Source organism: Ixodes scapularis, unplaced genomic scaffold, assembly GCF_016920785.2.
Source record: "Ixodes scapularis isolate PalLabHiFi unplaced genomic scaffold, ASM1692078v2 ptg000597l_1___fragment_3__unscaffolded, whole genome shotgun sequence".
NCBI lineage: Eukaryota > Metazoa > Arthropoda > Arachnida > Ixodida > Ixodidae > Ixodes > Ixodes scapularis.
Window position 1 is genome coordinate 1,105,750 of NW_024610008.1, and position 15,735 is coordinate 1,121,484.

At 42.9% G+C, this 15,735-nt stretch overlaps 1 protein-coding gene across 1 annotated transcript in view; it reads left to right on the top strand.

Annotated features, from left to right (window-relative positions):
* Positions 1 to 831: 831 nt before the first annotated feature.
* LOC115331535 overlaps positions 832 to 15,735 on the top strand; it is a gene marked incomplete at its 3' end in the record, with an annotated part of 95,381 nt that continues 80,477 nt past the window's right edge. The window contains exons 1-2 of the mRNA XM_040217516.1: positions 832 to 880; positions 975 to 1,162. Of these exons, the coding sequence (XP_040073450.1) occupies positions 832 to 880; positions 975 to 1,162 (237 nt within the window). The remainder of the gene's footprint in view (positions 881 to 974; positions 1,163 to 15,735) is intronic.

A 15,735-nucleotide genomic window follows, 5' to 3' on the forward strand; every position in this document is an offset into this window, starting at 1 on the left:
GCAGAATTCACCACTCCCATGCAGCTCCGCAGTAATGCACTTTCCAGCAATCGGTAATATAGTTATTTTAAAGCATCAGCCTGTGCCTAATATGCGCACTCTTCCAGGTCCCACTCAGGCAACCAGCTCGTCTGGCCCTTCACTCCAGTGCAGCTCCGTCGCAGCGAGCCGTGCTGTGCCTGGTAAGAGGTTATCTCGTCATGGTTCACTTCTGTGTCTAATAAAGAAACCTTTCCAGACCAGGCAGAGCCCGACGGACTGCAGAATTCACCACTCCCATGCAGCTCCGCAGTAATGCACTCTGCAGCACTCAGTAATATAGAGTTATTTTAAAGCACCAGCCTGTGCCTAATATGCGCACTCTTCCAGACCCAAGTCAGGCAACCAGCTCTTCTGGTCTTTTCGCTGGCCACTGTGGTCCAGGTCAACACTGTAAGTGTCCCTTTTTGCTTTCGCCACTTTTTGAAACATATTTGCGTGAACCTCTATAGCCAGTAGATAATACAATCTGTTCCAGAAGGATCAGTTTAAAGAATTCTAGGTCCCTTTATAAGCTATAGCCTTTGCTTAGTGCGTGTGGCATACCGATCTAACCATTTGTATTACTAATGACTGGGGAGGTGTGGGAAAATGGAGCACACATATCAAGCGGAGGTTTCAAGAGAATTTTTCATCGCTGTTTTGCGTTTTTTATGCTATTTTAAGCCTTTCTAACTTGCAAGGTTATCAAATATTTTACGTGAAGACATTTAGTACAGAACCTTTTACATGACTAGTAAAAGAATGACGTAATTGGTGGTCAGAAGTTTCACTGGCTTTGACAGTGCTTAAATGGTAAAGCAGAAGAAGAAAATTCAGGCTTCACTCCACACCTTACCTGGTATGCTACTGGTTAGTGGTGCTTGTACTGGTTAAATCGTATCGCACTTCTTGCAACTGTTTTTAATCTCACTGACTTTTTGCCATTTTTATAGCTGGTTCAAACCATCCTGCACCTGTTTGCCGCAAGCTCATGAAAAGGCCTGAGGACGTTATGAAGCGACTACAGGCGAGAATTTCCAGCTACAGAAAGACGATAGCCAGACTGCGGAAACAGCAGCTGAAGACGCCTCTGACAGCTTCTCAAGCTCTGGAAATAATTCGGCCTCATGTTTCTGAAGAGGTATTTCACCTCATATCATCGCATATAAAGAATAGGTCGCAGGGTAAGGGGAATCGATTTCCACTGTGGCTGAAGAAATTGTCGCTCCATCTGAATTTTCATGGACCGCGGGCAGACCGATTTATGTCTTCAGTGTTCACGCTACCCTCTCGGCGTTCACTACGAAGGTGGCTCGCCAATGTCAAAATGACGCCGGGTATCATTCCAGGCATTATGTCATCGATTGCGTCAAAAACAGTCATGAAGTGAACGCGACCGCATTTGTACTTTAGTGTTTGACGAGATGATATTGAAAAAGAACTTGTCATACGATGTGGCGCAGGATGTTGTCCTCGGATTTGCAGATGATGGTGTTGAGCGAACTTCCAGTATTGCTGACAGAGCCCAGGTTTTCCTCCTCTCTGGAGTTTCTAGGAGGTGGGTGGAACCTCTAGCATACACTATTGGGCATACGTCAACGCCATCCTCTGTAACTCGTAACCTGCTTATGTCATTGATTGAGAACCTGAACGACATTGGCATTAATATCAAAGCAGTGGTCTGTGACCAGGGTGCCTCCAACGTAAGCTTGGCGCATCAACTTGGAGTGTCTGTTGAGCAGCTATTTTTCAAAGTAAGAAATGAAAGTGTCTATTTTATTTTTGATGTCCCGCACCTCATAAAGACCACCCGTAACAACCTGCAAGCCCACAAGCTTCACATCGGGAGTGAAACTGTAGACTGGAACTACATTGTGCAACTTTACCACTCCACGCACGAGATGCGACTACGATTAGCCCGGAAACTGACAGACGGGCATATTTACAAGAAACCTTTCAGTAACATGAAGGTGAAACGTCCGACTCAGGTCCTCAGTTCATCAGTATGCATTGCACTTTTAGCTCTTGTGTATGCCAGACAGCTCCCTGGGGCGGCCATGTCCACGGCATACTTTTGTGACCGCTTGGACAAAATTTTTGACTGCCTTAACAGCTCGAGACCAAAGAAATCTGAACACAAGTTACGCTATGCGATTAGAAAGGGCGACACTGAAATCCTTGATTTCCTTTGCAACCAACTTCCATGGGGAGCAGCCTGGAAGTTTGAAGTTTAGACGGCAGCCACAAACAGTCACTGGGTGGCAGGTTACTATCAGGGCCGTCCTCATGCTCTGGGAGGTTATTTCTGAGAAATATAACTTCAGCTTTCTTTTGACACGGCGACTGCAGCAAGATTCGCGCGAAAAATATTTTCGGGCAGATGAGGCAACAACACGGCTGCAACACCAATCTTAATGTGTATCAGTTTACTTGTGGACTGAGGCACATTGGGATCATGATGCTCCTAAAGCTCTCGGAAAGGGGAAATGTTGAAGATGACAACACTAATCTCCTTCAGGAGATGTCCCCGTTTTCACTAGAGACAACCTCAACCGCTGATGCCGTGGAATGTGCCCCCGTGGACGACTTCCCTCCATTGGACGATATTTCGGAAGTTGCATCAAGTAAAGACTCTAACATAATAGACGACTCTGCTACCTATTATGTTGCAGGATTTCTTATCAAGCTGTTCCTGGAAAAAAGTTTACAGGGTTGTCTTTGTTCTGGGTCACTGAGGGAAGGGTCTGACAACTTGAACTGGCCCCACCACAATTTTACGATGCTTAAAGCCTTTCATGTTCCAGGAAAGATGTTCGGCAACTTAACTGTGCCTTCGGAGGCTACTTTCACTTACATTCACAGCCTGGAATCTCACTTTATGTGTGTTATAGATAGCGTAGCACACCTGCGCAATGTCTGTCATGTTTTGTATCACCATCTGTCGCGTATTAGTTTTTGCATTTATGCTCCGAGGAGTGTCAGCGGAGGTTTTTGAAGATGTTTTGCAGGGTGCGGTTGTGCTGGCATGTGCGCTTTATTAATCGAAACTTGCAAAAAGTTCGGTTTCATTCTTCTGTTGCTGGCGCTCAACTCGACAAGTTCAAAGCTTAGTATGGTACGGTGTTTTAGGCGCCTATGAAAGAACGAATTTTAATTGAGTTGTGCAGTTTGCATGCCGATTATATTTCTGGCTTTTTTGCAACTTTATAATGCAGGACATAGTTTTTTTATACACGGGATGAGGACTTTTTGTAGCAAAGTGATCTTAGATGGGTGCGTGCGTGGAGTATATGCCGAACATGTCCGATATGGTAATGTTTTAATCAATGTGCCTTGTATATTGACCAAATGTTGTATGATTACTTTGGTAACAGATTTTTTTTGTATATTTTTACTACCTAACACTGTTGGTGGTTTGACCTCAGCTGCCTGTTCTTGCTGTAATTTCCCACAGGCCCAGTACTAGCATTGCTATATTTTCTGCTGTAGACACATTGTGTTGAATATGCATGGGAATGTTGAATATTCCCTGGGTCTGTATGAGGTCCTTTTTGTTAGCCTACGAGAAGTGTTAGGCTACTAAATAGTGTACTGTATATTGACATTGAATCTGCTTCTTTGAATTCTGTGCAGTCTAGGCTGTGCTCTAATAGCGTAAACGACCTAATCTTCGCGTGGACCTAATTTTCGCAAATATCGCGATTTGATCAAGTTCACAAGAAATTGGTAACGTGAATAAGTTGCCCTATGGACATGAATACATGCAATGTCACTCACGGTGGTGAAAGTTTGTGCCCGCTAAATATTCCCGAAATTGGCACATCGCTAAATGTCGAGCTCGCAACAATAAAGTCGCTTACAGTACTTGTTAATGATAGCTAAGGCCACATGTCCACATTACTGAAACTGCTCAGCATTTTGACAACCAATGATTAATTCAATCAAACCGTTTAGCATCACTGGAAAGTTCTGTTTTGAATTGTTGGTAAATGTGGGACTCTTGTAACGTTTCTTCTTGATATGAATGTGTGTGCCCTCATGATGAATACTTCGCGATTCTGAATTGTTCAAGTCTGTTTATGATTCACCTCAAAATAAATCATTCTGAAGCACTTTTTGTTGTTGCCTGAAAATACTTCGTAAACACGTTAACAAACGGAAGCAGTATGACAAGAATAGATATCTTAATATTTCACAACAGCAAAGACAATAATTTTTGCTCTTTCGTGGTGTGAAGCCTCTAATCAGAAGCATTTGTGCCATCAAGTAAGAGAAGACGCGCGACAGCATGCTCGGCAAAAAAAGCGCCGGAAACAAAACCGAAACTGAAACCACCGGAACCGGAATTGAGAGTAAGCTTTTCTCATCGATCGTATGGCGCGCTAGTTGTTATACGGGACGCTGGGGGCCTACGACAGTGTCCGCTCTTTACCTTGCGTAGATTACTCTATGCGTTGGGCTCGGTTGGATGGTCGTTGGAGTTCCAGAGACTTCGGAAATCTCCATCTTTTACGTTTTAGTCGTTTTAGTGGATATTTTAGATATCTTCCTTGCGAATACCGTGTTCAAGAATAGCAATCGATGACTGAGAGCTGGGAGACGCTGCGTCTTGCCAACGCCCGTAAGTTCAGAACCGCCCATGCACGACTCGTGCAAACGCCGGTAGGCAACTTTCTTCTGTTTCTGCGAAGTGGGCTGCTGTTTCAAACTTTGTCGTGTATACCGTGTGCTTGCTAAGGTATGCTTGATTCTAACTATGCTTCTGTCCTGTGTTATTTCGTTATTTGAAAAGAGCGTATTTTCTTCAAAACCTGTGGCTCGCTCCGCAGTGTGAGAAAGATTCCCGTGCGTCGGAACCGTGGGCATGTTCTGGGCGCCGTCGTGCGGCGGTCGTCCGACGACGCTTGTGCGGAGCGTTCAAGTGCCGTCTGACGGCAGTTCAAGTATTCAGTCGCCATCCCAAAGTGTTAATCACAGGTCATGCTAGTTCTGACGTCTTGTCCTAACAGCCGCTCGCCAAAGAATTGTTTCATAAAGCGGGAGCGAGAAAAACGTCACAAGAGTGAGCATGCAGCATGACTTTTTTTTTTTTGCTTAAGCTAATGCCTGTGCTGTAGAGACGCGCGGTCTCTTCGTCATATTTTCGAGGGTAAAAGCGCTAAGAAAACAGACAAACAACGCTCTCTGTTGTTTGTTTCTTTTACTTGCCCGTTGTTTCACCGGCACACTTTTTAAGTTTACGATTGTGGGATGTAAAAAATAAAAAGGAGTTTTTAAATGTCAGGTTTTTAGTAGTTGCGAAAGCCCTTACAAAAAGCAGAGCAGCTTGAAAAAGCAAAAGCATGAAAAAAGGCGGAAAAAATTAACTAATGTCAAACCTGAATATTTGATGAAGTTCAAAGACTACCACCGTACCAACTCGCCCGGTTATTCTTTCTGTCAAAGAATAATAGCCAATAGTAATAAACAAATAAATGCGAACTATTAATTGGTTGCAAAGTCCTAATTGGTGCAGTGCAGCCCTACGCTACTCTACTCTTTTGATGATATCAGGTAATGTGTTAATGGATAGGGCAGTTCATAGCAACCATTTATGCCCGACCCACTATATTGCGCTTTTTCTTTATATAAAAGTTATATAAAAAAAGCGCTCTTCCTAAATTAAGCCGCACCACTGAATGTACAATAGCGTGTAACGTTTATGTATGTTCTCAGCAAAAGAAAAGGATGCATTAAAAAATGGCAAATCATTTTCTTTCCTCTCTGTTATAGCTTCTTTCACGTACACGCAAAATGTGGGCGTCTATGTATAAAAGAGTGGAATTGACATTTCCTGCAAAGCTGGAAGGCCTGACTCAGTTTGGCTAGCAGCTTGAAACCTATGGGAACCTGGGGAACTGAACCACAAGAGGAAGAGAGAGACACCCACCACAAGAGTGAGGGTGACACCCGCCTTGCACTTCCTGAACGATGGCAGCATGAGGATGGTGGAGCTACCCTAAAGTGAATGCAATAGCAGGTGGGTCGTTCCAGTGAACCCCTATAGAGATGATACCAAGCAGAAAATTAATAATAAATGTGTTATTGAATACATGGAATGTGAATCGCGCGGACAAGAAGGAGGAGATCAACACAGCGATGTGTTGTGTTCATATCCTCTGTTCCCGTATTCTTCATGATTTATTTTCAATAATTGGCTACTAACTAGTCCAATCATCAGCACTAGCCAATAAAAGTATGCTGTTATTTATTAGTATGCATTAACACCGTGCTTGCAGTTGAATCCTACAATCATTTATTAATAAACAAAAACGAGGGTGCAAGCTGGCTAAACAGGCTAAACACATAATTTATTAAAGACGGGTCTCTGAAGGATGACACAAACGAAGAGAAGAATCAAACACAGCTGAGTATTAATGGGGAAAAAATGGAGAGGCGACCCAAAAAAGAAAACGTAGGGGAAGACATGAAGTCAGTCCTTACAATTTATCTTCTGCTTGCCACCACTTTACATAGGGAATTCCTTCCTGGGCCTTACAGCGTTTTACTGTTCACAACCCCTGACATAGCCAAGGACAGTAAACATAAAAAAGCAACCTACTAACATTTGGGTAAATGTGATTGAACAAACAAGAGGAAGTGCCTTGAGCTTTCAACCTAGGAAATAAAAAATATGCACAACATTAAGATTTAAAAAAAAACAGACAGACGCATCACAACTGTTTTTAACAAAAATATAGGCCAAGAAACTTCTTCCACTGGATGGCAAAACACAGGGAAGGCACTAATAGATTTCTAGGTTTCATCATTGCTAGTGATTCTTTCAGTATCCACTTGTGGTCACTCTCTTTAGACAAAATTATTTTATCGTCATCATTCATTAGATCATCACAGTTGTGTTCCTTAAAGGATTACGGAAACAAAAATTGAAATATTCAAATTTTGTTCGGAAGTGAGTCCAGCATGATGGATAATAACCGTAAATGGTAATCGCACGTTTGTATTTTGAACGACTGGGTATATTTTTCGTTCCAAACGGTGCACTCGAACATGCGTTCGAAGAGAAGCGAACGGTGAGCGCGATGCGTCATGGGATATTCGGCGCAAACAAAAACAGAACGAAAAGATTTCCCGCGTTCGTGGAGTAGCAAGGCAGGCGTGGTTATGAGCTTTGCCCTTGGTGGTGTTGGCAGAGTTGTGGTGGTGTCAATAGCGTTAGCGCGTTACAACCAAGCCGTTCGAAGTACCCGTGGCGTGACGAGCGTGTGGCTGGCCCACGTGGGCTGGCCCAAGAAGCACGTAGCTTCCACAACACTGTCAGTTTAGGGCTGAACTAGATGGGGAAAGCAACTTTTGTTCGAGTTTTAAGCGACGGGCTGATGTTCTAGGGGGAGAATGGCTGTTTCCGGTTGCACGAACGAGGGTCCGAGAATGAGGGGAGTCCTTCCTTTCCGTTTTCTTGGACCGTTTGGTACAATGTGCGATTTGTGAGTTGAGCCAGGAGGAAAGCTAAGAAAGAAAATGTTGAAATTTTAAAGGGCGGCGCTGCTCCAAAGGAATCTGCTGCGTCACAACTACGTAGCAAGTTCCTCAGTGTTGCTAGATTACCTCCCAAATAGGTTCCGCATGCATCCACCAGGTGCACATTGAGATATCGTTTATTTAGCTTTAAAATTAGTTTTCTTGTGCCTTTCAACGGAAGACTGGTCTTTCTGAGGTTAGGGTGCAACATGCAACACATTCAAGCTAGAAAATGAGCGCTGAAATTTCGTTTCCCTACCCCCTTTAAGGCCACACAATTATTACATTAGATCACGCGTTTTGATACAGCTGAATACAGATACTTATTTTTCTGCAACATTTATACTAAGTTCAATCGGTCCTTAATGCAGGGTTTTGTCGCATGAAGAGTTCTATGAATCGAGCGAGAATTTCTAGCGGTCCTTGGTAACTGTCGTGCTGTAGACTTATGTATTACTGGCTTCTCTTTGTTACTTTGTGGGATATGGCAAGCGGTATTGAATTTATTGCAGGTCCCAGCTGCACCAAGCGAGTAGACTCACCGTCAAAGACCGCAAGCAGCGCAGAGTGTTCTATGAGGTGAGCAATCATGTTTGGCACTCTTTGGCACATGCAGGGCTGGGGTTTTATGTAAAACTGGCCTTGTCCGTTTGATCCAGTTTTGCTTCAGAAAAAAGTGGACCTCTATAGTGGGATGGTGCACAGCTGCATGCACATGCACCCGGTATTTATTATATTTGTATATACATCAATACAAAGCTATCTATTTTGATTCAAACAAAGTAAAAACAAAACGGCGTGAGTGTTACTTGGATGTTGACTTCAATGTGTGTTTGTGGGGCTCAGAGGACATTACATAAGGGGAAAACCCTTAGCAGTATGTTATTCAAAACTAATTAGCCAAAATTTTTAATAATGGTTTTATGGGGTATGTTTCAATTCTAGTTTCAAAGGCAGTGAATATTATAAACTAACACAATTGACACAATTTACGAATGGCAACAAGTTTCGAAATATTCAGTGCTAAAAGTCAGCCTTTTCGTCGCCCAATTCCAAAATCTTGCGCTCAGAAGGTCTCAGGATGTCGTGCGGCCGTGGTTGCTTCGGACGCACCTTCACTATCCAGGAAGTATGACGCCGATGCTTCCGCCAAGGACATACTGTCGAGATAGTGACGACGTACCCGGTATGACTAGGCCACTGTTCTCCCCATTATTAACGGCACGAAATCTTGAGCTCAAGCTGAGCACGGTTTTCGCATCCGACATTAAAAACGCAAAAGTTGGACAGTGAATACCTCCAAGCCGCTTGGCTTTTTGTGAATGGTTTAAATAGGGATAGCCTTTAATATTGACTGGCTTTTAGCACTGCAGTTACAACAAGGTCCATAAAGCCATGAATTACAAAGCTAACAGATTTTGGTCAATTACCCAAGCAGCACGTTGTGAATGGGCCGTCGCTGGAAAGTGTACTATGGCCAACCAGATTTTCGATGGCGCAAGCTTGGCCAAAGTGCTCGGCAATAGAAGTGTTTTCGTCCTCGACTGGTGACTTGCCATTCACTTTATGCCAGTCGCTGGCCATTCACTTTAGGCCAGTGACTGGCAATTCACTTTAAGCCAGTGACTGGCCATTCGCCTTTGTCCAGTGGCTGGCCATTCTCTTTAGGCCAGAGACTGGCCATTCACCTTTGGCCAGAGACTGGCCATTCACCTTTGGCCAATGACTGGCCATTCACATTTGGCCAGTGACTAGCCATTCACTTTAGGCCAGTGACTTGCCATTCACCTTTGGTCAGTCACTTTCGGCCAGCCACTGGCCATTGACTTCCGGCCAGTCACTGGCCGAAAGTGGCTGTATAGTTATACACTTAATGCATAATTTATCACAGACTGCCTCAGTGTTCCTCAGAAAACTGTCAAGAGTTTCGGAAGGTCATGTTTTATAACTCAACCCCAGAAACTCGTACATAGTAGTGACACGCGAAGCTGCTGCAAGGCTGCTCAATATTTATTGGACTTTTTGAGTACTAAGTCTTACGACGCTAGTTGCGACCACCACTCCAGTCTTTGTAGGTTCAGGGATGGTATGTTGTCCCACCATTAAGATCCTCCGGTAGTGCAGCAGTACAAAAAAATAAAAAGAAATAACTTTAGGTGAAGGGACAGTGCAACAATAGAGAGTTTTAGTAGATCGTTCCGATACCTCCGATAGTCCCGATAACGATACCATGGATGCGTAAGGGAGGCGGTGGCGGAGTATTGGGTATCGTTATCGGAGTCAAGGGAGCGATCTACTAAAACTCTCTACTGTTCAGTTACAATATTTTTCACTTTACACAAGCTTACTGGCACTAATGGGAAAAAGAAGCCTTGAGTACACAGTAAAGGTTTTTACACACTTAAGGGTGTAAATCGGTTTGTCCCTGGGGTAACACCCTTATGGCGTTCAGGCAAGCACCCTTCACAAAGGGTGCTTGCTAACACCCTTGGTGAAGGGTGCTGAGCATGAAATGGGCTCCTGCTGGGGTGGCCCAGTGGATGCTGGGCCACCCCAGCCAATCTGGCGCCGGGAGAGTATCATGCAACGTTTTGGTTATGTGGAGTTCAAGGTCACATGACGCTTTCTCGACGCTGGATTGGCTGGTAGCGTCCGGCGCGCTCGGACGAAGGGTGAAAAGAAGTATAGACCAAAGTGAACATATCATTGGAATGTGTCCAATGCACATATCAGAACTTGTAAATTGTACGAAAATCATATGTGGTATCACATATTCTTTTATTATTATTATATGATTTACAGCTTATCATGTTTACAGAACACATTTACACTTTTTTCACTTAGAGGGATTGCCACATCACCACATACGAGGCACGTGATAAAGAAATAATGAGTCACACTAAACACAACTCACTTCATGAAGAAGTAATACAAAAGAGCTCCTTGCAAGCCGCATCATAACCCCGTGGGCACTTGAGAAGTGTTACCGCACCCCCCCTTTCTCGAACTCTAAGTGAGCAAGCAGTGGCCCCAAGCATCGCACTGCACGGCTGAACCACTGTGAACATCATGGTCTGCCGCAAACTAAGCATGTAAAGCTTTCCTGTTTGGAGATCAAGTGACATGTTTTGTTTGTCTCAGAGGATTGCAGGCAACACGCATCGCTTATCACTTGTCTCCTACGCACATCTGTTTACTAATTGCAAGCAGGGTAGAGGGGGGTGGTGTAGCCCTTGACTGAACCTCAGCAGTATTTCATTAGGTGAAGTTCAATATGACATCAATTAGAATGTGCTAAATTGAACATTTATTGAAGCTTGAGAAATGGAAAATACAATGTATGCCATTCCATGAAATAAAGAATGCTATCTGCAAACATGTAATGGAAATTATTGCAGAATGAACTTGCACTCTACGGCAAAAAAGCAAACGTTTCAGTAGAATACGCTATACTCTTGCTCACATACAAAGAAAATTATAAAGTTCTGGTAGACGACTATGGATAAGGAACTCGTACAGCTAAATTCTAAGCACCTCGTCTACAGGAGGTCAGCATTAGTTATCACAAAAAGTGCCCAACATTTAAAGAAAGAAAAAGAAGACATGCCTCCATAAAACCTTCTATCATTCGTTCTGGAAGCAAAATAAAAATTAACCTGATAATACTGGCGAGAAAAGTGGATTATACACTTTTAAAACGGCTCACAAAACATCTCTTCAACCACATACCTTTCTGCATACTTTGCTCAAAAATTTAATTACGACTGTCCTTGGATTGGTGTCGCTCAAGACAAGGAAAATCCTCTCCAGAGCAACCAGTGTGTTGGAGGCCTTGCATTCGTACTGGATGCTGAAAAGCCCATATGCTGCCAACAACATGCACCGCCCCCCTTCTGCATTAAAAACGGAAAACAAGCGCTCACGATCCTCAACAAGGTGAAGAAAGTCTGCATCGTCCAGCTCTTGCTTTTTGTAGAGGACACATGGTGCCGGTGGGGTGTTCTCGTCCGGCGTTAGGTAAAAGGATAAAGCAAAACATATTTTAATGTAGAAGGCCAAAACATGTTTGCTCTTGTCAACTGCTATTATTCCCTGCAGTTAAGACCATGAGCATCAGCCTCCACACAGGCATAGAGTGCTTATTTTGGAACAAGTAACCGGCGTCAGCAGCAATGTAAAACGAATGAAGAATTACAATCGGGGCAACATCACAACATGCAAGCATTGCGATGTAATCTTAGGGGCACTTGTGAGTATCTCTATTTCTGTACCGAAATGCATTTCCGAAATCCATTTGTGTTTCAGTAGTGAAATAATTTTGCGATGTATTATGATACGCTGCTCGACTTATGTATCTTGTTACATTTATTGTGAGAAATGAGCTCACAGGTTTGGATATAAAAAAAGAAAAGCCACTGAAAAATCCGACGCATCACTGGTTTATTTTGGCAATGAGTGATTTTTTGCTTTGCTCTCACTTTTAACTTCTACAGCGGCCGGTTTTCTTTCCGCTGACAGCAGTCTTCCTGTGTACATTTGAGGTTATTGTATGGGTAAGAGGTCACCAACAAATGCATAGATGGGAAACAATATGTCTAAAAGAAGATGGCAAAAAGCAGAGACGTTTGGGCAGACACGCTTTGTCAGGCGCTGTCATCGGTCGCCAGCGTTCATTGGGTGCGATAATGGGTTCTTTTCGGTATCAGCGAACATAACCAAGGAAAGTCAAGTTGCAAAAAAAAAAAAAAAAAAAAACTGACAAACACCGACAGAAGGTGGGGAGCTCAGGTGCTACAATCCATGTTTGCCACACACGCACCCTTCTCACCTCGCCACCCTGCATTTATGAACCGTACAGGGCTGCCGACTGACCATAACGGCACATGCTAATATTTGTCCCTTGGCCAATGTTAATTTTTTTTGCCTCCTCCTCTACACTGAAAAACCCAAAGATAAAGGTTACAGAAAACAAGCAACATAAAAATGTTTCGCATGTAGCTGTAGAAATTAATTTTCAAGAGCTACATTTTAAGTACAGTCGCCGGCCATATGAACTCCCCTGTCCAAACACCAACCGGTGCAGCAAAAATCCAGCATGAAGCATGCAGCGTGTCGAGGTTGACGGCTGCGGTTTTCAACGGTGGAGGGGGTGACTACAGATTAAAAGGTGTTCGTGATAATATATTTCTACAGCTATCTATGATACATTGTTGCGCCTGCACCTCAATGCACCCCTCGAATCCGTGACAGACAAAGGTGTTCTGACAAAATATACAATCTGTCTGCGTGAAGAGAAGAGAATCTCGGTGGCCCAAAAGGTAACCTGCGGCTGCTGGATGACTTCATGTAAACGGACCCAGAATTCACGGGCTTGGAGAGAGGTGCAGAAACTATGTGACATTCAAATGAAAAGTTAATAAGCTCAAATTATTATCCATTTTAAGCCAAAATTTATGATTCGCACATGCCTATTATTTTCACAATGAAGCCAAAGGCGAACCAAGTAATAGCCCGTTGATTTATTGCCGAATAGAATACACTTTGAGTACCAAACTGGATGCTTTGCTTAAGTTTGGAAGGTTGCAATGACAAATGAAATACTTAATTGGGTGAAAAGCAAAGTTTTGTAACAATTATATGCATGATTACATTGTACAAGTAGTATTTACGTGTATACACTCTAAACAGCATTCTATTTGAAAGCTAACAAAATTAAAAAAAAATGCCGTGAGAGTTCTGTCGATGTCTTCACTGCGTATTCGTGGGACTTGGCGGACATTACTAAAGGGGATAACTGTCACAGTATGTTGACTAATTGACCAACATCTGTTAGCTTTGTAATTCATGGCTTTATGGACCATGTTGCAACTGCAGTGTTAAAAGCCAGTCAATATTAAAGGCTATCCCTATTTAAACCATTCACAAAAAGCCAAGCGGCTTAGAGGTATTCATTGTCCAACTTTTGCGTTTTAAATGTCGGATGCAAAAACCGCGCTCAGCTTGAGCTCAAGATTTCGTGCCGTTAATAATGTGCAGAAGAGTCCCCTAGTCATACCGGGTAGGTCGTCACTATCTTGAATGTGTGTCCTTGGCGGAAGCATCGGCGTCATACTTCCAGGATAGTGAAAGTGCGTCCGAAGCAACCAGGTTCGCACGACATCCTGAGGCCTTCTGAGCGCAAGATTTTGGAATTGGGCGACGAAAAGGCAGATTTTTATCACTGAATATTTAAGAACTTGTTGCCATTCGCAAATTGTGTCAATTGTGTTAGTCTTTAATATTCACTGCCTTTGAAACTAAAATTGAAACATACCCCATGAAACCATTATTAAGAATTTTGGTTAATTAGTTTTGAATAACATACGGCTGAGGGTTTTCCCCTTATGTAATGTCCTCTGAGCCCACAAACACACATTGAAGTCAACATCCAAGTAACACTCACGCCGTTTTTTTTTTACTTGTGTTTGAATCAAAATAGAAAGCTTTGTATTTATGTATATATAAATATAATAAATACCGGGTGCATCTGCATGCAGCCGTGCACCATCCCACTATAGAGGTCCACTTTTTTCTGAAGGAAAACTGGTTCAAACGGACAAGGCCAGTTTTACATAAACCCCCAGCACTGCGTGTACCAAAGACTGCCAAACATGATTGCTCACCTCATAGAACACTCTGCGCGGCTTGAAGATAGCGGCTTGCGGTCTCTGACGGTGAGTCTACTCGCTTGGTGCAGCTTGGACCTGCAATAAATTCAATACCGCTTGCCATATCCCACAAAGTAACAAAGAAAAGCCAGTAATACATAAGTCTACAGCACGACATATCCCAAGGACCGCTAGAAATTCTCGCTCGACTCATAGAACACTTCATGCGACAAAACCCTGCATTGAGGACCGATTGAACTTAGTATAAATGTTGCAGAAAAATAAGGATCTGTATTCAGCTGTATCAAAACACGTGATCTAATCTAATAATTGTGTGGCCTTTTAATGAATGATGATGATGATGAAATAATTTTGACTAGAGTGACCACAAGTGTATACTGAAAGAATCACTAACAATGATGAAACCTAGAGATCTATTAGTGCCTTCCCTGTGTTTTGCCATCAAGTGGAAGAAGTTTCTTGGCCTATATTTTTGTTAGAAACAGGTGTGATGCGTCCGTCTGTTTTTTTTTAATCTTGATGAGCATATTTTTTATTTCCTAGGTTGAAAGCTCAAGGCAATCCCTGTTGTTTGTTTAATCACATTTACCCAAATGCTAGTAGGTTGCTTTTTTATGTTTACTGTCCTTGGGTATGTCAGGGGTTGTGAACAGTAAAACGCTGTAAGGCCCAGGACGGAATTCCCTTTGTAAAGTGGTGGCAAGCAGAAGAGAAATTGTAAAGACTGACTTCATGTCATCCCATACGTTTTCTTTTTTCGGTCGCCTATTCATTTTTTGCCCATTAATACTCAGCTGTGTTTGATACTTCTCTGCGTTTGTGTCATCCTTCAGAGAATCCGTCTTTAATAAATTATGTGTTTAGCCTGTTTAGCTAGCTTGCACCCTCGTTTTTCGTTTATTAATAAATGACTGTAGGATTCAACTGCAAGCACGGTGTTAACGCATACTAATAAATAGCAGCATACTTTTATTGACTAGTGCTGATGATTGGACTAGTTAGTAGCCAATTATTGAAAATAAATCATGAAGAATATGGGAACGGAGGATATAAACACAACACAGCACTGTGTTGATCTCCTCCTCCTTGTCCGTGCCATTCCCATTCCATGTTTTTAATAACACATTTATTAATAATTTTCTGCTTGGTATCATCTGTATAGGGGTTCACTGGAACGACCCACCTGCTATTGCATTCACTTTAGGGAAGCTCCCCCTTCCTCATGGTGCCATCGTTCAGGAAGTGCAAGGCGGGTGTCACTCTCACTAGTGTGGTTCAGTTCCCCAGGTTCCCATAGGTTTCAAGCTGCTAGCCAAACTGAGTTAGGCCTCTCAGCCCTGCAGAAAATGTCAATTCCACTCTTTTAGACGTAGACAACCACATTTTGGATGTGCGAGAAAAAAGCTCTAACAGAGAGGAAACAAAACGATTTGCCCTTTTTTAATGCATCCTTTTCTTTTGCTGAGAACATACATAAACGTTATACGCTATTGTACATACAGTGGTGCGGCTTAATTTAGGAAGA